The 22,412-nt window shown below is 39.7% G+C and overlaps 1 protein-coding gene across 15 annotated transcripts in view; it reads left to right on the top strand.

The window, feature by feature from the left end:
• ZBTB20 (zinc finger and BTB domain containing 20) overlaps positions 1-7,996 on the top strand; it is a 707,334-nt gene extending 699,338 nt beyond the window's left edge. For all 15 annotated transcript variants that reach the window (XM_044284171.1, XM_044284173.1, XM_044284174.1 and 12 more), the window contains one exon: positions 1,849-7,996. In XM_044284171.1, the coding sequence (XP_044140106.1) occupies positions 1,849-2,519 (671 nt within the window). In that variant the 3' untranslated portion in view covers positions 2,520-7,996. The remainder of the gene's footprint in view (positions 1-1,848) is intronic.
• The last annotated feature ends 14,416 nt before the right edge of the window (positions 7,997-22,412 follow it).

The following is a 22,412-nucleotide window of genomic DNA, read 5'->3' as shown; positions in this document are numbered from 1 at the left end:
CCATTGAGGTCCACTTACCTAAATCTTTTTCCAGAAGCCCAGTACAAATAGTGACATTCCCACCATGTTTCACTTGATGAAAATCATCTCTCATTTCTCCAGATAGCACTACCCAACAACAAACCCCAGCCCAAACAAGGTCGGCCTTCTCCACCCACTATTTATCCACCATCCACTATTATTCACCCTATCCACCATTCACTGGATTGTTGACCTCTTATTACACTAAAAAAAAGGGCCAGCTTACCTGCAACCACAATGAAGCCTCCTCTGATAGCTCACAATGTGACATCCTTCATTTTGAAAACATGGCCGTCCCATCATCCCATCAAGAATCATCCCATCAAATTTTTGTTCTGGCCAACTAAGTGAGCCACCTCACCTTCATCCTCATTGGACTGAACTCAGAGGGTCCAACCCTCATTATGCCAATGTGGCCCTACCCTTATGGCACAAATGAAGACCTTCAGTCTGACACACATTGGGGTAGATTTACTAACCAAATGCAACAGAATTTTGGAGCAATATGTGCTGCGGGGCATCTTTAGGCTGTCTAGTCTAAGTTTACACCGTCTAAGGGCCTAAGTGCTCATCCACACGACCGTATGTATTTACTGGTCTGCAAAAAAAACGGATGAGATCCGTGTGACGTCCTTGTTACATCTCTTTTTTTTGTGGATCCATTGTAACAATGCCTGTCCTTGTCCGCAAAACGCACAACAATAAAACATGTTCTATTTTTTGGGGAACAGACTTGCAGACACACGGATACAGAATGCACACAGAGTCATTTCCATTTTTTGCGGCCCCATTGAAATGAATGGTTCCACACCGGCCGCAAAAAACGGAACGGACATGGACAAAAAATAAGTTCATGTGCATGAGCCCTAAATCGTAGGATTCGTAATTATGCCACATGCAGATTACTGTAAAACCTTTCTGTCCATTGCCACTTAATTAGATGTCATTTTAGGTCTCACTATCCGGGATAGGGACAACTTTTTAGCTTTCTCAAAGGGAATGTGTCACCAAGTTTTTTTTGTTTTTTTTTGTTTTTTTGGGCAGTTAAAACTAGTTAGCGACAAATATCCGTTTTTCTAATCTTTTATTTTTAAATTGGACATTTTTTAATTCTATTTGCTGAAAATGATTATAGGGGCAGCCATCTTGCTTGAACTGTTCTTCACAGCATTTAGAGATCTGCTTTACGGCAGCCACATCGGCCATAGAGGAGCTGACCTCGTTGACTTCTATGGAAGAGTTTTCTGGGCATGCTCTGTGACCTGTGCCGAGGTCAGGAGGAAGTAGATAAGCTTTGACAATCACCTATTGTGAATGGAGGATTCCATGTTCTCTATACACAGAGGTGATATCCGTCATTGTCCTCCTGACTGTAATGATAGGTGGATAACTACAGCAAAGTGATCTGTACAGACCAATTAGTTTCAATTATTATTAGGCTTAGATGTTGACAAGGAAAATGAAAAAGAACATCACCAAAAAATAAAAATAAATTTAACCTAGAAACATGATTTAAACATTTTCTGATGACACATTCCCTATAACAGTGGCCATAAATATCTAATTAGGCAGGAAGTCCCAGTGTCCGGCATGAGCAGAGTAATGTTGTTGTTGTTGTTGTTGAGATTTTCCATGTGCTTTCGGAAGTCACCCACCTTACAGCAACATTCCTGGTTTCTCCCCCGTGTGCCGTTTCTAAGGCGTGGTATATGTCCAGAATGTGAAATATTTAACATCTGTGTTCACATCTACAAACCATCATCTGGTTGTGAGAGGTTTTCACTGACCACGTGTTTTCTTTGTTTTTCTGTTTTCTGTCTACAAAAGGAGAGAAGCCGCACCAGTGTAGCATCTGCTGGAGATCTTTTTCTTTAAAGGATTACCTAATCAAACACATGGTGACGCACACCGGCGTGAGAGCGTACCAGTGCAGCATCTGCAACAAGCGCTTCACCCAAAAGAGCTCCCTCAACGTGCACATGCGCTTGCACCGCGGAGAGAAATCTTACGAGTGCTACATCTGCAAAAAGAAGTTCTCTCACAAGACGCTGCTGGAGAGGCACGTGGCTCTTCACAGCGCCACCAACGGCACTGCCAGCATCCCAGTACCCGTTCCACCTTCAAACTCAGCTCCAGGATCAGTTCAAGCTCCTGCCACCACCCCAGGACAAGGATTGCCTCCAGCTCCCAGCATGCCTCCAGCACCGGTCTTGCCTCCTACTCCGGTCTTGGCATCTGCTCCAGTTTTGGCTCCAACTCCAGCCTTAGTTCCAGCTCCAATTTTGGTCTCTGCCTTAGCACCGGCCCCATCACTGGCTGCACCCCCTACCGCTGCTCCAACACCTAGTCCAGTTCTAGTCCCTCGCCCTGGGCCACCCAACGGCGCAACCACAGTATGCTCTGAGGGCACAACGTACGTTTGCTCAGTGTGCCCGGCTAAGTTTGACCAAATCGAGCAATTTAACGACCACATGAGAATGCACGTTTCAGACGGATAAATACCATCCAATTCTTACGAACAAAAAAAAACAAAACAAAAAAAACAAAAGCTATGGCACTAGAATTTAAGAGTTTTCTTTTTATTTTTAGGGTTATTTTTTTCTTTTTTTGACATTTTGTACTACATGAAGAACTTTATTGCCTGCTGGTACATTACATTTCCGGAGAGTGGGTGAATATATATATCTATATATATATATATCAAGATATATAACCTGCATATATATTTTATCCAGTCTCCCTCAGATGGTGGCCTTAAGGCCTGGTAGATATACCTGAATTCTACTGGTTGGAATTCTAACTACTGGCCTCTAAATACAACCCTTCTTTAAAAAAAATACAAAAAAAAATACAAAAAGACACATGAAAAAACAAAAATTCATGAAAAATACAAAAACTGAACCCTTCCTTTTTCCACTTGTGTAGAGCACTACAAAAAAAAACAAATAATATAACAAAATATTCAGAAAGGCCTACTGTCTCTTAATATGCCGCCTACAGTGTTTTTTTCCATTGCTTTTTACTTTCGGATGGATATTTTTCTGCATTAACCGCTCAGACTTCAAAGTATCTGATGGATAAAAACTGCGCACTTATTTTACCCCTCCCCATTGCGGCATTAAATGTCAATTTTTTTTGTGGAGGAGGAACAGGCAGTTAAAGGAATTGGTAGGAGAGGACCAGAATTAAAGCAGCCTCCCGGGGGATTATGGTCTGGTTCCTCCTGGCTCCTGGTTCTGCCTAAATACCCACAATCCCCCTGTCTCATCGCCTTTCTTACCCGTCCATGAATTTCATCTGCAGCTGAAGAAAACAAGAACTGAGAGAGAGCGACATAAAATGTGTAAGGGCAAAACATGTGGCTGTGCTAAATTTTTTTTCCTTTTTGTAACTTTTTGGGATTTTTTTTTTACTTTTTGAATTCTCAAGCAAAGGATCTATAATGATGGAAGCAACGTGTATTCAATCTCCGCGTCATTCATCCGAGTTCCTGATGCAGTACAGGACAAGGGCACAAATGTGTTGTGTCTACGGAACCAATGTCACAGACTAATATCTGAGGTATAGAAAAACAAAAAATTCTGTTCTAATTTTTGCACCTGCAGTCAGACTGGAGGTAAAAGCCGGCGCCATTCTAATGGTGTGTTCTGTTGTGTCTATGATGAGAGATTTCCATGTTGAGGGGTTGGGTGGGATCGCTACATCTCCTTGTGTTGGGTTTATCTTTATAATGTTTTTGAAGGCAGACTGTTTCTTATTGTATTTTGCGTAGATTATACAATTGTATTTTTTGTCTACCCTTTCCAAGCACTTACGTTTTAGGGCCCAGTCCTTTTTTGAGCCCTGATTCCGCCTTATATTCTTTAAAACTGCGCAGGGACAAGGAACAGTCTGCTTTTTAGCCATTGAATGGTTGCAAAAATATTGTATAATATTGTATGGAGGAGCCACATTTTGGATATTTGCGAGATTTCTCTGTTATACGATTTGCCAAACCCATCCAGAACAGTCTCTGATGCCACACATGTCGATTCATTTGAGACTGCTTAAACCTATAGGAGCAAATCTACAGAAAGTTTACAAACTTTACTAAATTTACTAAAAAATGTACACAATTTGCTACAAAAAACAGTACAAACCACAATAAAAAAAATACCTATTTTTTGTTAAAACAAAAAATCCAAAATTCCAAATTATAATTTGTAAAATAAATTGACATCAGGTTATCCCAACGATAGAAAATTAGAATTTTATATTTTTCTATTTTGCATTTCTATTACCCCCTGCAAATTTATTACCAAAGATTTGTACAATAAATCCTGCGATCTTTCATTCAAAAACAAAGATAAAAATTTTACATAGTTTTATGTAATTTTTCTTTTGTCTTCAGAATTTTAGACCTATAAAAACGTAGCCCTATATATTTTTCTTTTGCCAAATTTCTAATTACAAAAGTAAATCTTCATTAGGATCAGTCAGGTGAATATTTTTAATTATTGCCCAAAATTATTATTGCCAATATCATGTCACATTAAAAGATTTTTCTACAGCAGATCACCGTACTTCAATTAAAAATTGAAGAATTACCACAAGTAGAGATTTTTTATTATTCTTTTTGTTTTGTGATTTTTTTCACAATTTAGATTATTTTTCAGGGACAGAGAGCTTTTCATTTAAAAAAAAATCAAAAACTTGAAATTTAAATTTAAAAAAATTAGAACTCACAATTATATTTCACAGAATTATTCTAAATTTTTCACTGCATGCCCAGTGCTTTTTTTGTTTTTCAAGGTGGCCATAGAACTGAACTGTTCTCCGTGGTTTTGGCAAATTCTGCAATTGTAATTTCCGTAGAGGAAATTGATGATATTTTCTGTACAGAATGTTGTCTGATTATGTAAAGTAACGGTGCAGGGAATATCTCGTAGGGCGATGAACCTGAGTCAAGTGAACCGTGTTTTTTTTATTTTTGTAATTATTAGGAATAACATGTTTAGTGCAAGGAACAAAGCAGGGCGTACGCTGAATGTGGTACAATCTAGACTGGTGTATGGGAGGGGTGATGGCCAGATGACTCTTGTGTCATGCCCCTCCCACTAGGAAAATGAGAAAAATAAGCAAGTGAATGAGAATCGGATGTAACTCTTCTATATGAATCCATATGCTGCTTTCTGTTGTTTTTCATGTAGCGTCTGTTCGCTGGTAGGAAATTAACTCATCTGCCACATGATTTGTGGTGGAGTAATGCAATCAATGAGCGAAGACTCTGGAGCGTTCCTTACAGCTCCACCGCTCTCCCCGATCTCTCCAGTATGAGAGGACCTATAAGAATCGGATGGTTCCTGTCCATAGGAGGCAGTATCCACTGGGAGGGAAATATCTATTACCCATATCTGCCCTCTGACACAGGAAAGGCACAATATCAATACAAAGAGGCTAGACTTTACCATCCTATGCAATATCTTGGGGGTGAAAATATGAGCTGATAAATCAGAGCAACGACCTATTATCTCAGAGCAACGACCTATTATCTCAGAGCAATGACTTATTTTCCCAGTGCTGGCTTATTATGTCAGTGCACTGACTTATTTCAGAACAGTGACTTGTGATCTCAGAGCAGTAATATCACATAGCACTGACTTATTATCTCAGAATGCTCATGTATTATTTCAGAGCTCTGACTTATTATCTCACCGCACTGACTTATTATCTCAGAGCAAAGACCTAGTATCTCAGAGCAATGACTTGTTATCTCAGAGCACTAATTTATTTTCCCAGTGATGACTTATTATGTCACTGCATTAACATTATTTCAGAACAGTGACATATGATCTCAGAGCACTGATTTATAATTTAAGAGCAATGACATCACATAGCACTGACTTATTATCTCAGAATGCTCATGTATTATTTGAGAGCTCTGACTTACTATCTCAGAGCAATGATTTATAATCTCAGCACACTGACATATTATGTCAGGGCACTGACTTATTTTCTCAGTGCACTGACATTATTTCAGAGCAGTGACTTATTATCTCAGAACACTTGTGTATTATTTTAGAGCTCTGACTTATTATCTCAGAGCATTAAGATATTATAACAGTGCACTGACTTTTTATCTCAGAGCAGTGACTTATCTCAGATCACTGATTTATTATTTCAGTGCACTGACTTATTTTTTCAGAGCCCCGATTAATTATCTCAGAGCAGTGACTTATCTCAGAAAGCTAGTGTATTATTTCAGAGCTCTGAATTATTATCTCATAATTTAAATTTATTATCTAAAAGCAATGAACCATCCCAGAGCACTGACTTACTGTATAAGAATTCTGACTTATCTAACAGCATTGAATTTTTAAGTCGCTGTGCTAGATTATTATGCCAACGGCCCTGACTTATTATTTCAGAGCACTGACTTATTATCTCACCGCACTGACTTATTATCTCAGAGCAATGACTTGTTATCTCAGAGCACTCATTTATTTTCCAAGTGATGACTTATTATGTCACTGCATTGACATTATTTCAGAACAGTGACTTATGATCTCAGAGCACCGATTTATAATTTAAGAGCAATGACATCACATAGCACTGACTTATTATCTCAGAATGCTCATGTATTATTTGAGAGCTCTGACTTACTATCTCAGAGCAATGATTTATAATCTCAACACACTAACATTATCTCAGGGCACTGACTTATTTTCTCAGTGCACTGACTTATTATTTCAGAGCACTGACTTATTATTTCAGAGCACTGACTTATTATCTCAGAGCACTGACTTATTATCTCAGAGCACTGACTTATTATCTCAGAGCACTGACTTAGGATCTGAAGGCTCTGGCTTATTTGCTAGCGCTAGGTTACTATCTCAGAGCACTGGCTGATTATTAGATGCTAACACATTCATAGCTCTGGTTTATTATCTCACAGGGCAGATTCTTAGTGCACTGACATATCTGGTAGCTCTGATTTATCATCTCAGAACATTAACTTTGATAAAAAAAAAATTCTAATGGCCCCAGCTTCCCTCTACACTCTTGTAAGTACAATTTGGAAAGTAAATGCAGGACCTGTTAAAGTAAATCCAGCTCCGTCATGGCGTGCAGGTGTCTATAGTCCATTGCTGCTCAGTGAAATAACAGATAAAGGTAAAGGCTGCATTCTCATGAATATCATCCAGGGTCGCCATGTGGCCGTCTGGCCATTAGGACATTGTATTCGATATAAGCCAACCCTTACAATAATATTCCCTGAGGGTTCCTCCAGGTGGAGTAGATGCACATGGTCTATTACCAGGAGCTTAGTACTCAGACCCTACAGGTTACCCATGTGAATATCAGGGTGTGATTAGACAGAATATGGGATTTATAAAGCTTAATGTTCCCTGCAGGTCATCACTATGGTTATTTTATACCTAGTGAACTTACCATCTAGGACTATCTATGAACCTGCATGTGCACCATAATCTCCATATGGCACACAGCTTGCTTCCATCGTGCCCCCTGGAGAACCCTTACTTATAGTAATGGCTGAAGCTAAGTATCTGCTATATAAGAACAGTTCACTACCAAAAACGATCTGCTGCATTCCCACTTTTGGCCAATAGATGTCAGTGGCCTTTTGCCCATGGAAACAACAAGAACTGCATCTAAGATAAGATGTCAGCCGTAATATTTTGCTACTGGTTCTACTGAGGAGGTTGCAGGCAATTATATTAATCACACGTATTTCTACAAGTTTGAATAATCGTAAAGTGAATATTTATTGTTTTGTACTATTTGGCATTTTTTATCTAAATAGATTCAAAATAAAATGCTGATTCGTTCCTCCTTTCCTAGCAGGAATAAGGGAGGAACCCTGTCTACAGACCTCCAAATCCCCAGCTAAGATATAAGGTTCCATGCTAACATTCTGGTTTCCTGCAGTCACCACTAGGTGGAGCTCAGGAGATTACTACATACAGATATAATAGCCACCACTAGAGGGAGCTCAGGAGATTACTACATACAGATATATACAGCCACCACTAGAGGGAGCTCAGGAGATTACTACATACAGATATATACAGTCACCACTAGAGGGAGCTCAGGAGATTACTACATACAGATATATACAGCCACCACTAGAGGGAACTCAGGAGATTACTACATACAGATATATACAGCCACCACTAGAGGGAGCTCAGGAGATTACTACATACAGATATATACAGCCACCACTAGAGGGAGCTCAGGAGATTACTACATACAGATATATACAGTCACCACTAGAGGGAGCTCAGGAGATTACTACATACAGATATATACAGCCACCACTAGAGGGAACTCAGGAGATTACTACATACAGATATATACAGCCACCACTAGAGGGAGCTCAGGAAATTACTACATACAGATATATACAGCCACCACTAGAGGGAGCTCAGGAGATTACTACATACAGATATATACAGCCATCACTAGAGGGAGCTCAGGAGATTACTGTATACAGATATATACAGCCACCACTAGAAGGAGCTCAGGAGATTACTACATACAGATATATACAGCCACCACTAGTGGGAGCTCAGGAGATTACTACATACAGATATATACAGCCACCACTAGAGGGAGCTCAGGAGATTACTACATACAGATATATACAACCACCACTAGAGGGAGCTCAGGAGATTACTATATACAGATATATACAGCCATTACTAGAGGGAGCTCAGGAGATTATTACATACAGATATATACAGCCACCACTAGAGGGAGCTCAGGAGATTACTATATACAGATATATACAGCCATTACTAGAGGGAGATCAGGAGATTACTATATACAGATGTATACAGCCACCACTAGAGGCAGCTCAGGAGATTACTACATACAGATATATACAGCCACCACTAGAGGCAGCTCAGGAGATTACTACATACAGATATATACAGCCACCACTAGAGGGAGCTCAGGAGATTACTGCATACAGATATATACAGCCACCACTAGAGGGAGCTCAGGAAATTACTACATACAGATGTATACAGCCACCACCGGAGGGAGCTCAAGAGATTACTGCAGACTGTTTAAACATTAAACTACTTAACCCAGAATGCAGTAAGCTCCTGATCTCCCTCTAGTGGTGTCTGAATACATCTGTAACCATGAGCTCTTAAGCTTCCCCAAGTGGTGTGTGTATATATATATATATATATATATATATATATATAAGCTCCTAAGCTCCCTCTAGTGGTGACTGTATATATCTGTATGTAGTAATCTCCTGAGCTCCCTCTAGTAGTGACTGTATATATCTGTATGTAGTAATCTCCTGAGCTCCCTCTAGTGGTGGCTGTATATATCTGTATGTAGTAATCTCCTGAGCTCCCTCTAGTGGTGGCTATATATATCTGTATGCAGTAACCTCCTGAGCTCCCTCTAGTGGTGGCTGTATATATCTGTATGTAGTAATCTCCTGAGCTCCCACTAGTGGTGGCTGTATATATCTGTATGGAGTAATCTCCTGAGCTCCCTCTATTGGTTGCTGTATATATCTGTATGTAGTAATCTTCTGAGCTCCCTCTAATGGTGGCTGTATATATCTGTATGTAGTAATCTCCGGAGCTCCCTCTAGTGGTATCTGTATTCAGTAATCTCCTGAGGTCCCTCTAGTGGTGACTGTATATATATGTATGCAGTAATCTCTTGAGCTCCCTCTAGTGGTGGCTGTATATATCTGTATGTAGTAATCTCCTGAGCTCCCTCTAGTGGTGGCTGTATATACCTGTATGTAGTAATCTCCTGAGCTCCCTCTACTGGTGGCTGTCTATATCTGTATGCAGTAATCTCCTGAGCTCCCTCTACTGGTGGCTGTCTATATCTGTTTGCAGTAATCTTCTGAGCTCCCTCTAGTGGTGGCTGTATATATCTGTATGTAGTAATCTCCTGAGCTCCCTCTAGTGGTGGCTGTATATACCTGTATGTAGTAATCTCCTGAGCTCCCTCTACTGGTGGCTGTCTATATCTGTATGCAGTAATCTCCTGAGCTCCCTCTACTGGTGGCTGTCTATATCTGTATGCAGTAATCTCCTGAGCTCCCTCTACTGGTGGCTGTATATATCTGTATGCAGTAATCTCCTGAGCTCCCTCTAGTGGTGGCTGTATATATCTGTATGTAGTAATCTCCTGAGCTCCCTCTACTGGTGGCTGTCTATATCTGTTTGCAGTAATCTTCTGAGCTCCCTCTAGCGGTGTCTGTTTACATCGGTATCCATGAGCTTTTAAGCTTCTCCAGGTGGTGACTATATCTATCTACAGGAAGCTCCTGAGCTCCCCATGGTGGTGGTTGCAGGCAGACAGAATGTTGTCATGTAAATCTTTGTCTATGCAGGGTATAGCCCAAAAAAACAGGGTCATAGAAATTGATTATTGATGCCTTTTCTGTGTTCAGAGGACAGACGTGCATTATATTGTAATCCATACTATGCTGACTATGCTAAGCGCACATTCCATATATAACAGTATGGAGTATACAGCGACACATGAGTGCATCGTGTACAGATATGTAGAGCTAACGACTGACACTAGTGACCCACCGAGGCGTCGCCCATACACTGGCTGCAGTCATATATATGTATATAAGATTTCAGAGCAGGATGAGTAAGATCTCCCTTCTATGTGTGCGAGTCTTCCACCGAGGAGAACTTCTACACAGACGTTAATCTCTGTATCGTGACACCTTCGTTCTAGAATGGATGATTTCATTGTATGAGGAGTGGGGGAGTCATCATCTGACACTATGCTGTAATATCCACCCACACAGATGTCATCTCTCTGTAGAGTTCTTGTCTAGTTGTTCATCCCTATGGTGATAGAGCAATATATGCCATAGATTCCCTCCTCTGCAGTGCCTCCTTTAAAGGGAACCTGTCACCAGGTTTTGAAGGGTGCCCTAGGTAACAGTGCGGAGAATTGCCTCTGCTAAATGGTCCCTTTAAGTGCCCATCAGGGGACTAGAAGAAGTGAGCCCTGACCCCCAACTCTGCTCCAGTGAACGGCTGAGAGATAAGTTGTATTCTAGCCTCTTGGTTACACTTTAGGGAGGGTGTTTTTGGAGTACTTTTTACCTACTACTAGAGCGTCATTATTTGGGGAGCCCAAAAGTAAAGGGGCCTGTCCCAGTAACAGGTTTCCTATAAGAACAAGTTTGCACTAACTTCAGATTTCACCTTGTGGCTACCCCTTCTAGGTAGAGGGTGCCATGTCCCAAGCTTGCCCCCTGTGGTCACTGCATATCCCAAAAGGATTCCCAATGTGTTACCCAAAGTTGGAGATGGAGAGCAGAACTTGATGAAGATTCACCCACCACAATGCCACCTTATGACTTTTTCCTTGTAGCAATAGCATAGCAGCGCGTCTCGCCAGCCCTGCCTGCAGACAAAAATCACTTCCCATCTCAGTGACCCTGTGTGCATCTAGACGGCCACACACTGTCCTAGTGATCCTTGTCTCCTGATTAATCTGTCATACTGTGCGGGAAACATTCTCTTGGTGTTGAGACACCGAGAGCGGAGGGGATTCCGCCTGTTGTTATTTTTGTTTTGTTGTGTTTTTGGCCAATCTTCTTCTTCCGTCAGTACTCTCTGGTTTGTGATTTCGCTCATTGTTGTTTTGCGTTGATTATTATTGCACTAAGTTTGACTGCACTGCACTGCACTACTGACAAGTCATTGCACAGGCCGAGAGGTAGAGAAAGGAGCTGATGATGGTGATGTGATGGTTAAAAAAAAAAATAACTACAAAGTTGAAATGGGTTGAGCCCACTTAAAGTAAAAACTGATCTTCCTAGATGTAACCACGACTTATTGCCTTCCTTCCCTGTAATAATCTACACACACATTTTCAGTATAGGTGAATAGGACACGATTTTCAGTACTGAAAGCGTCATGGTCAGCAGTAAACCTTCAGTTCAACCATGGACAATAGAGGAACGTCTACCGTAACATACCATTTTTATAGAGTTGGCCGACTGGTGGATGATTCCATAGAGTTAACAGAATGGTGGATGATTCAAGGCAGAGATCTGGCCAACCATAAAATGTTAACTTTTTAAGGCATTGGTCAGGGACTAATGTCAACTTTAGTAGACTTTTTATGTTGGGCACCATAAGCCAACCTCGATGTGCTTGGTTGTGTCGTCTGATCGACTATTTGCCCATGAGCCACTGGAGCATCCTCTACTATCCATGGCCAACTTTAGGTTTAGGTGTGTTTGACGATGAGGTCAAGATATTTGACGTCCTTAGCATAAACCAGTCTTGCTTTATCAACAATACAACTATACTAACCCGTTGAGATGCCAACTGACTCTTAAGACGTTGTGCTTTTCTGATACAAAAGTTGCATTGGTGCTTCCTAAAATAGACGAAAAAGCAGTTCTCACCAGGAAGGGAACTGGTGGCTACGTTAGATGTATCTTGGAGCGACTGAGAGGGCGGCGAGGTTCTGAGGGAGACAAGAAATAATAAAAAAAAAATCTGTGAGCCAGTATTAAAGCTTCTTGGAAGAATTCCCCCTCTTGATCTCTGTGCACTGTGGACCTCACAGACCTGTTACGATGTATTACAGAATGATGGCGGTTGTTTTTGTTGATGACACAATCTACATGACAAAGTTACGTTGTTCACTTCTAAATCTAGAGACCACCAGGAAATCCGTGAGATCTCTCTTTCTAGAGTTCTCCATCATTGCCCGTATCTTGTGGAAAACGGGACACTGTCCATATTGTTATTCGAAACAACAGCCATAATCTTGTAGTAGACACACTTGTCCGAAGTAGCAGATCAGACCTAAAGTGAGACAAAAATGAGGCTCGTACTGCAAGTATTAGAACACGTTTAGTAGAGGTCTCAGCCTTATGCTTTCCTTGAGACGTTAAGCTTGTATATTACAATGGCTGCTTGCTGCAATATCCTACTGAAATCAGGCTGAAAGTTGCTCGCCTGAAGCGGTGGGATCTCACGCCCGCAATGCTGTGATTAGATTTGCACTAGACTCAAGTACTTTTCACCTGGAGCTACAGAAGGATGCACCCACACTCACAACGTGGATGGTGCGGCTTAGAGGAACAGACTGATGTCCTATTCTTGGGTTGTCATCTGTGCATTATTAACCTTATATTAGGTTGCATGGTTTTTCACTATTCATGTCTCATGATCCCACCCAATGTCGTGTCCCTTTTTATTTTTTACGACAGGCCAGTATCTGGATAGAACTTTGGATTCTCACACTATACGTATCTATATAACACACACACCCATTAGGCTCCAGTCCACTGCTTGCTGTCGTTTACATTCTCTTGTCCCAGGAGAGCGGGGAGAGGTCTTCTTTTGATGTGAGTTATCGGCTTGTTGGCGTCTGCTTTTTTTTTTGTTTCGAGAGGTTTTATTTGTGTGCTAATAATGAAGCATTGCACTTTTTCCCTTTGTGAAAAAAAAATTAAAAAGCAAAAATATTACGAGGGGAATAATCTATAGTTGTTTGTTTCTTGCAATGAGTTGTAGAAAAAAAATCAAAAAATTCAACTATTAAAAAAATTTGTGGAGTTTTTGGAAGTTGACCAAATTGTGACTCTAAATATTTTGGCAACTAAAAGTCTGGTGCTGGTGTCGAGGGGGAAGTGTCACTCGCACGTCGTATGTTTACCCCAGGCAGTGTCTAGATAGCAGATGTATTTAATGTGTTGTTTTCGGTAAGGGGGATTCGGCTCACTTTCATGAACTTAGTAGACGTTTACCAAGAAGGAAACCACCTTACTGCCTTGATGTATCAGTCACAAGATATTGTAAATCCACAGGCTGTGCCGCGCCACCGTGGCTGAGCCAAAGAAAAAAAAAACAAGACCAAAATCCTTCCTGGTCTCAGTTCTTGTCTCAAGTTCTCTATTGTGTACATTTTTTTAAAATATATTTTGACTAGATCTAAAGCAACGTGAGCTACGATGCCCCTCCCCCTTCTGTCAATCACTGTCCGTACCGCGGCACTAATTTCACTAAAGCGCTAGTTATTGATAGAGCAGATTTTATTTTAGTTTTTTTTTTACTTTTTTTTTATTACTAACACCGTTTCTTGTATTTAATCTTTACAAGCAGTATCAACCGTTCATGTGAAAAGCGATGACTTAAACACAGAAAGAAAAAAAAGGCGCGATTTTTTGGTATATTTTTTAGATTTTCTTTTTGTCTTTTTGTTTTTCATATTATTGATATGTAATTCTACTGTAGACCAAATATTAGAGTGGAGGCTGAATTTCAGGCAAGAGGCAGGTAATATGCTATCCTTACAAAGCCTTATTGATTTGTTTTTTTTGCAGTGGTCTGCTGCCCACGTGGCAGCCAGGCAACGCTTACCAGTTCTAAGGGGATTTTTCAGTACAACACTAGTTTATTTCTGTAATCATATAATCATTGTATTATGTTATGGTAATTTCCTTCATTAACGAGGCAGAAGCGCATTGCAGGTTTTGGCAAGAATCGGGGGGTGACAATAGAGTAAGGCCTTTGTGTTTAGGCAATGCTTTGAGTTTGTTCATTTTATTGTACGTATACTGCATATATCTTTAGCTTTTTATATGATTTTTAATAGGAATACGTTATTTTTGTCAGATAATGCACTAGAGAGTGTTTGGTACCATGCTGCGGTTATGTCTTGAGGCTGCGTCAGATGTCAGGGCATAGCCTGAGGGGTTGTAAAGGGCACCGCCATGGGCACGTCTATTGCCCCCTTTATCTACAGATCTCACTTCAGGGCTTTGAAAAAGCGTCAAACAAACTGAACAATGAAGAAGTTATCTTCAGAAATTCACCAGCCTAAATGTTGCGTCTCGAGAACGATTGCAGTTGTATAGAGAAACCCTGTATGCACCACCACCACCATCAAACAGCTGCCCCATCTACTAGACGGTGCTGGGAAGAGGTGACAATATCGAGGGCTTAGCTATGTAACTGCCTTAAACTTTTGATTGCAGATTTTTTATAACATTTTACGTATTCTGATTAGTCAAATGTGATCATTAAAGAAAATGTATGCCCCACTCTAGTAATTAGTCTTTTTTTAGTGCTGATTCATGAAATCCATATTTCACCTTCACCTTTTCTAAAATTTTAGCACTTCAGTATTAAAGTTTCTCAATCCATGGTGCTAAATCTTTCTAACATTAGGGGGAAACACTTTGAGAAAAATATTCCAATTCAAGAAGAAAAGGTGGATTGTGGAAATAGGACCAAAGATATTGGAAATTTTTTGACGGTCAAAGTTTATTTTCCCACAATTTAACAGTTTTTAAAAAAAAATGTATTACGTGTCATTGAGCTTTTTCATTGCCTGTAAGATCTGGTCACGGTTCAGAGTGTGTTGTTTGGCATCGTCCATGCAAACCTAAGGCCCCAATCCCTGGGCAAAAAGCCTGCAATGCGAAAATAGGGTCACTTAACCACACACATATTATATAAATATATATAAATATATATATATATATATATATATATATATATATATACACACATACAGTGAGCCCTTGACTGAAATTGTCTTGAAATGAGGACTGACAGTTTTTTTTTTAAAGGAAGGAATCTTTTTTGTTTTTATGTAATATTTTCTATTTTTAATGCATTTCATTGGTATAAGACTGTTTAGTTTTGTTTGTTATAATTCTGTTTGAAGGCATTAATAAAAAAAAAAATCTAATAAAAAATTAAAGAAGAGAGAGACAATTTGAAACAATCTATGTTTGCCCTTATGGATATGCTGCATATCTGAGATATTAAAGCTGATTTGTCAATGAGTGTTAAAGATGGGATAAGAATATTTTTTTTGTACTTGTAAGATATTTGTATCCACTGTTGTTCATTTTGTGTTGAAAAGGAACGTAGAAAAGGGATTGTTGTGTTTTCGAGTTTAATTTTTTTATTAAGAAGAAGAATATTATTTATGAGATGTCAAACACTGGACTTTGAGTTTAAGCATTAAGAAAAAATATTTTCCATTTGTATATCAAGAATCGGTGTGCCAGCCAAATCTCCTTTGTCTTCCGATATCATTTCCTTCTTATAAACAACGATTGTAAAAATGTTCTCTCTTTTTGTCACCATTAGGAGAACTTTTTGAAATTGTCATGAAAAACAATTTGGAGGCTCAAAAAGGAGAGGAAGGCGGGCACATCACAACATTCAAACACAAAAATTTCCATATATAGAGGGGTTGAGCTGCGGAATCCCACACACTATAGATGGTTCTCCATCTCGATCTATCCACACAACCAAATTCACAGTCATTTGGACGCAAAACCGAAGACTTTACACTTCATAACCAGATCACAGAGCACAAAAACAGCACTTGACGTGTATATTAGATTTGAGGTTTAATTCCATCTTTCCATACAACGTCCCTTACCATGTATACAGTTTCTAGTATATGTGCCTTTGTTTCTGCTTTTATAAAGTAACCCAACTGGGGCGCCATCGGCCCCTCTCTCTGTCATAGCTATCGTCAGTCTTTTCCAAGGAGTTAGCACAACACTACTGCATTTAAGCCTCATAACGCAATTTCCTTGGTAAGAGACCTGAATGTCCCTTTAGCCCTTGCCTAGCAAATAAGGGACCCCATAACTACCTTGAAAGTCCATTAGTCCCCATCATGATATATTTATTTTTTGTATTATAGACATAAAGTGTGGCCTTAATCTCATTCCCTCACCTCCGTTCATCCCTAATTGATGTTCAGCTCATCTTAATTTTCATGCATCGATATCGGACCCAGGGTATAAAAGGTTTTAACAGACAGTGGGATAATTTTTTGTTCCGTATAGTTGATAAGTGCTTCCTACCACATGTGCGGACCCAAAATAGCCCCTATATGTTAACCCAATTTTTAAGAGTTACAAGACTCCATCACTGCCAGAATGATGTTTTATCTTTCGTCACTGTGAATACTGCCTCCTTCAAGACTTGAATATATTCTCTCCACTCACTTCAGTTTTACTCTTCCATTTCTTCTGTCCTCGGTTTACTTCCAAATGACTTTGTGATTAATTGAAAACCAAATTTGTGATAGAGAAGCTTTGTCAGTGGCTCTAGTCTGTGTGTCCTAAGGTATAGTCCTCACCTGGCCCTTTTGTAGCACAAAATAAAATGTACAGACTCTTCTAATAGTTATGCTCAAAATCTTTTGCCAAGAGTCAAGTCCAGTCTAGATCTTGGGACAGAAGGTACCGCCATGGGTACATTACATACCCCACAATACAAATTATGGTGGTCACAATTATAAAATCACTTGATAAGAGAAGAGAATGACCAGTTGAGGACTAACGACAAATCACAAGAGCAGTTGGGACTCCCGCTTACTCAACTCCTCTCCAAAGCTATTTATATGAAACCCAACATTACATATTCCCTCACAAATAGTCCAGACTGAGGTAACAACCTCCAATACCGGATCACACACTCAGAAAAAAGCAAAAGCATTTGCACCATAACCGAGCAACAAGCAGCACTATCTACTCACTAGTCATCCACTCGCAGCCCACAGCTGCCTTTTCCACACCTTGTGTTAATATTTCAGTACAGAGAAAGATGTTAGAAAGAAAATAAGGAACTGTGTTTTTTATGGAGAATATAAAATATACAAAAATAGACAAAATGGTCGGAGCATTACAAGACAAGACAGCCGCATCTATTCACTAACTTTTTATTTTGGTACTGTTCAATTCACTTTCTCTTTACAAGTAGTGTTTAGGCAGGATATATGTGTATGTGTATACATATATACTGTGTGTATGTTTTTCTATACATTTCTGTATTCTGTGGGAGTTGACATGTATATATTTGTGTTTAAAAGAAGAAAAAGCAATTGGTTAAAAATAAGCAGAAAATTTGAGAGTAATTTATAAACTGATAACAGCACGCTATCCGCTGTGTCAATGGTTGATACAAGGATTACCAGAAACTCTTGGCCTGCCTTTGAAAACAAATTTTATTTTTTAGTTTGATAATCAGGGTGTGGTGGGTGACATGTGAAAGCAGTCGTAAAAAAATTAATAAATAAGAAAACCTTCTCAAAGCACCTTATAATGGCACAGAATGTGTCATCTCTTCTTATGTTACTCACCTTATACAGGTGAGAGTGCTGGAACGTCGCACTCATGTTGCGTATTCTTCTTAAGTATGGTTTCAATTCTTTTCCTTTTTGTTTCAAAAATCACAATCATTCCAGAATTTTAATTTAGTTGTGTGATCTTTACAATCAGCCGTTTCATAGATTAATACCAATGTTTTATTAGCATCCTGACTATGAATATTGGGTCATGCCGCAGATGTGATCTGTAAAGGCCACAATCTGGGCCTGAATTTACAAAAATAAATAAAAAGTGAAAAATAAGGAAGAACGTAAAGCAACATCCTGTTATAATTATGAGAGTGCTCTGGAGCAACATAAAGATGAACTCAGCTATTGTCCCAGACATCTGAGATAACACATTGATGCTCTGAGATCATCTCTGATTTGTAAACTAGCAACACTTTAAGATGTTGGGTTTCACCGATTAATGATGACCCTGAGATCGAAAATCAGAGCTCTGAAATAAATTTAAATAAAATCAGTGTCTGAGATAAAATGTCAGCACTCTGAGAGGTTAAGTCACAGTTGTAAAAAGGCTGAGTTCAGGTTTGCAGATTAATAGTCTGACCTTCAGATCAAAAATCAAAGCTCTGAGATAAATAGTCTGAGTTCTGGAATAAGAACTCATGATTACAAAAACTGGACCCACCTATGAAAAGACCCAAAGGCAAAGCCTGTAGATTTTTGGATTCTCCACTTTAAAAAGTTAGGAATCTGAGATCAGGCGCCTTAGATAAAGTGCTGGAGATTTCAGGTAAGAAAATCAAGACCCATTGATGAGAGCTCTGAGATAAAAGTCGAGAGTCTGAGAGAAGAACTCAGAGCTTCAAGATTCTAAGTCGCAACCCTAAAATCAGAGCTCAGAGATACCCAGTTATGACCCTTAGATATAAAACCAGAGCTGCGACATGATGCCTCAGACCCTTTTCACTGATTTACTTTACGTTGCCTCCAGAGTTTTTGCACAGTTTATGCTTAGATAAGATTTCACTACATTTACTAATCCCTTACTACTCACAAAGTGATTTTTTGTTATCACCTCCCGCCCTCCATAAAGCAATGTCCATCCATTCTGAGAACATCAGCCATCAACTTGTCGTGACAAACTGGCCTTCAACTTCTTTGCTTGCCTGTGAGGCCTGGAACCCCACCACCAAACCTCCACCCCAGTCACCCCCTACTACTTTATTATTATGTCTTTGTCAAAAGGCAGGCCAAGAGTCCTGAATAGATTCAACTTTTTCATTTTTTACTTCTCTTGTAACTGTTTTGGAGAATTTATTTTTTATTTTTTTGCAGTAACATTTGTCAATGGTGGAGAGAAAAAAAAATAAGTGAACAGAAGAAATATAAACTTTTAAGATAAAAAAGAAAATAAAATAAAAATAAGAAATGCATACGCCTTTTTATCAAGTGCTTTAAACTATAGAATTACTACACACATCCTGACAGCTTTTTATTTCCACAGTGGCAGAACCCTTAAGGCCATCTACTATTAGCCTCTTATCTTTCTCACCTATATTTACCTGTGATTTGTATTTGTTATTTAAACAGGACAAAAAAATATAAAAAAACACAACAAAAAAAGAACATAATTGTAGCGCTTCAATATTCTATTATATTACTATTGTGACATTTTTTGAATACTGTGAAAGTTTATCTCTTGCATATACTTTATACAGAAGTATTACGCCTTAAATACGAAAAAAAAAAACTTTTACAAGTTTTCTGTTCTGTGTGGAAGAAGTTATCGATGTTGCTAAAGAATGATGTTTTTTTTGTTTAGTTTTTTTTAAATGTTACCAGCACTTTTTGTAAGTTTCACTTTCTGAGGTATTGTAAATTCACACTGTTTGTGAAGTTTGAATATGAAGGAAGAATAAAACAAAAATGAAAATAATTTCTGTGTGTTGTCCCTTTAATTTGAAGAATACATGACCATGTGGAAAATATTGTCTAGCTACTGATGGCTCCTTTAAATATAAGATTTAGGATGCTTTCCATATGCATAAATTCAGAGTTTTCAGGTTTTCACCTTCAACATCTGGCACATTGTAAAAATCCCACCCAGCATTTTACAGTTATGGGCACCTTCACACAATTGTACAAAGTACAATGTTTTGTAAAAAAATAAAGTCATATGGCCAACAAATCTAATAGGACATGTTCTATTTTTTTCGCGGAGCCACGGCCCGGAAGTTCGGGGGCGAAGCCCTGGAAGTTCGGGGCCGCATTACGGAAATGTAGATGCGAAGAGCACATAGTGTGTTCTCCGCATCCATTCCTTCCCCATTGAGAATGAATGGCTCCGCACCTGTTCTCGATATTACGGAACGGATGCGGACCCATTTGCGGACGTGTGAATGGACCCTTAGAGTGTAACAAACAGTGGGTGTGGACTTAGGCTAGACCAAAAGGCATTATCCTGGGGGTCCCCTGGTTTTAACCCTTTAACCTCTATAAGAGGGATCTGGTCTTCACTGCAGGGGAGCCACCAGACTGCTACTTTTTGGAATACTCCTGGTGTAGTTAGCAGCAGAAGGCACACAGGGGTCTAAGACTCTGGTACAAAACACTGAGATACAATTCTATTCTGACTACCCTGAACGTGATGAACCTAGGGCAATTGGAATCAGAACTGGAGACACCCTGTGTAATTTCAGAGTAATACATAATAATACAACTTATAATTAAATAAGGGTAAAATAGGTGCAAACCTCATACTAGTCACATCTAGGTGCATAATAACTTATCAAGGAGAGGCATTACCTTATCAGTGGAGGAAACTTGGTGCGGCTGCCGCCAGTATAGTGGTTTCTGACACTGTATCCTTGGTTTCAGTGGGTGCTTTGTTGATACATCTCTTAGGGTCTGATAGACCCCTTCCTCCCTCTTGTAAGGGTAACATTAGGGACTGATGGCCCTCTATCCACAGGGGACCTAGCCTGAACAATTGGAGAAGGAATTGCCTTGACTAGCATGATTCATTGGATGTACAAACCGGATTCCAAAAAAGTTGGGACACTAAACAAATTGTGAATAAAAACTGAATGCAATGATGTGGAGATGGCAAATGTCAATATTTTATTTGTAATAGAAAGTAGATGACAGATCAAACATTTAATCCGAGTAAATGTATCATTTTAAAGGAAAAATACGTTGATTCAAATTTTCACGGTGTCAACAAATCCCCAAAAAGTTGGGACAAGTAGCAATAAGAGGCTGGAAAAAGTAAATTTGAGCATAACGAAGAGCTGGAAGACCAATTAACACTAATTAGGTCAATTGGCAACATGATTGGGTATAAAAAGAGCTTCTCAGAGCGGCAGTGTCTCTCAGAAGCCACGATGGGTAGAGGATCACCAATTCCCACAATGTTGCGCAGAAAGATAGTGGAGCAATATCAGAAAGGTGTTACCCAGCGAAACATTGCAAAGACTTTGCATCTATCATCATCAACTGTGCATAACATCATCCGAAGATTCAGAGAATCTGGAACAATCTCTGTGCGTAAGGGTCAAGGCCGTAAAACCATACTGGATGCCCGTGATCTCCGGGCCCTTAAACGACACTGCACCACAAACAGGAATGCTACTGTAAAGGAAATCCCAGAATGGGCTCAGGAATACTTCCAGAAACCACTGTCAGTGACCACAATCCACCGTGCCATCCGCCGCTGCCAGCTGAAACTCTACAGTGCAAAGAAGAAGCCATTTCTAAGCAAGATCCACAAGCTCAGGCGTTTTCACTGGGCCAGGGATCATTTACAATGGAGTGTGGCAAAATGGAAGACTGTTCTGTGGTCAGACGAGTCACGATTCAAAGTTCTTTTTGGAAATCTGGGACGCCATGTCATCCGGACCAAAGAGGACAAGGACAACCCAAGTTGTTATTAACGCTCAGTTCAGAAGCCTGCATCTCTGATGGTATGGGGTTGCATGAGTGCGTGTGGCATGGGCAGCTTGCATGTCTGGAAAGGCACCATCAATGCAGAAAAATATATTCAGGTTCTAGAACAACATCTGCTCCCATCCAGACGTCATCTCTTTCAGGGAAGACCCTGCATTTTTCAACAAGATAATGCCAGACCACATTCTGCATCAATCACAACATCATGGCTGCGGAGGAGAAGGATCCGGGGACTGAAATGGCCGGTCTGCAGTCCAGATCTGTCACCTATAGAGAACATTTGGCGCATCATAAAGAGGAAGGTGCAACAAAGAAGGCCCAAGACG

Source organism: Bufo gargarizans, chromosome 3 (assembly GCF_014858855.1).
Source record: "Bufo gargarizans isolate SCDJY-AF-19 chromosome 3, ASM1485885v1, whole genome shotgun sequence".
Lineage (NCBI taxonomy): Eukaryota > Metazoa > Chordata > Amphibia > Anura > Bufonidae > Bufo > Bufo gargarizans.
This window is presented reverse-complemented; position numbering and strand designations above follow the sequence as displayed.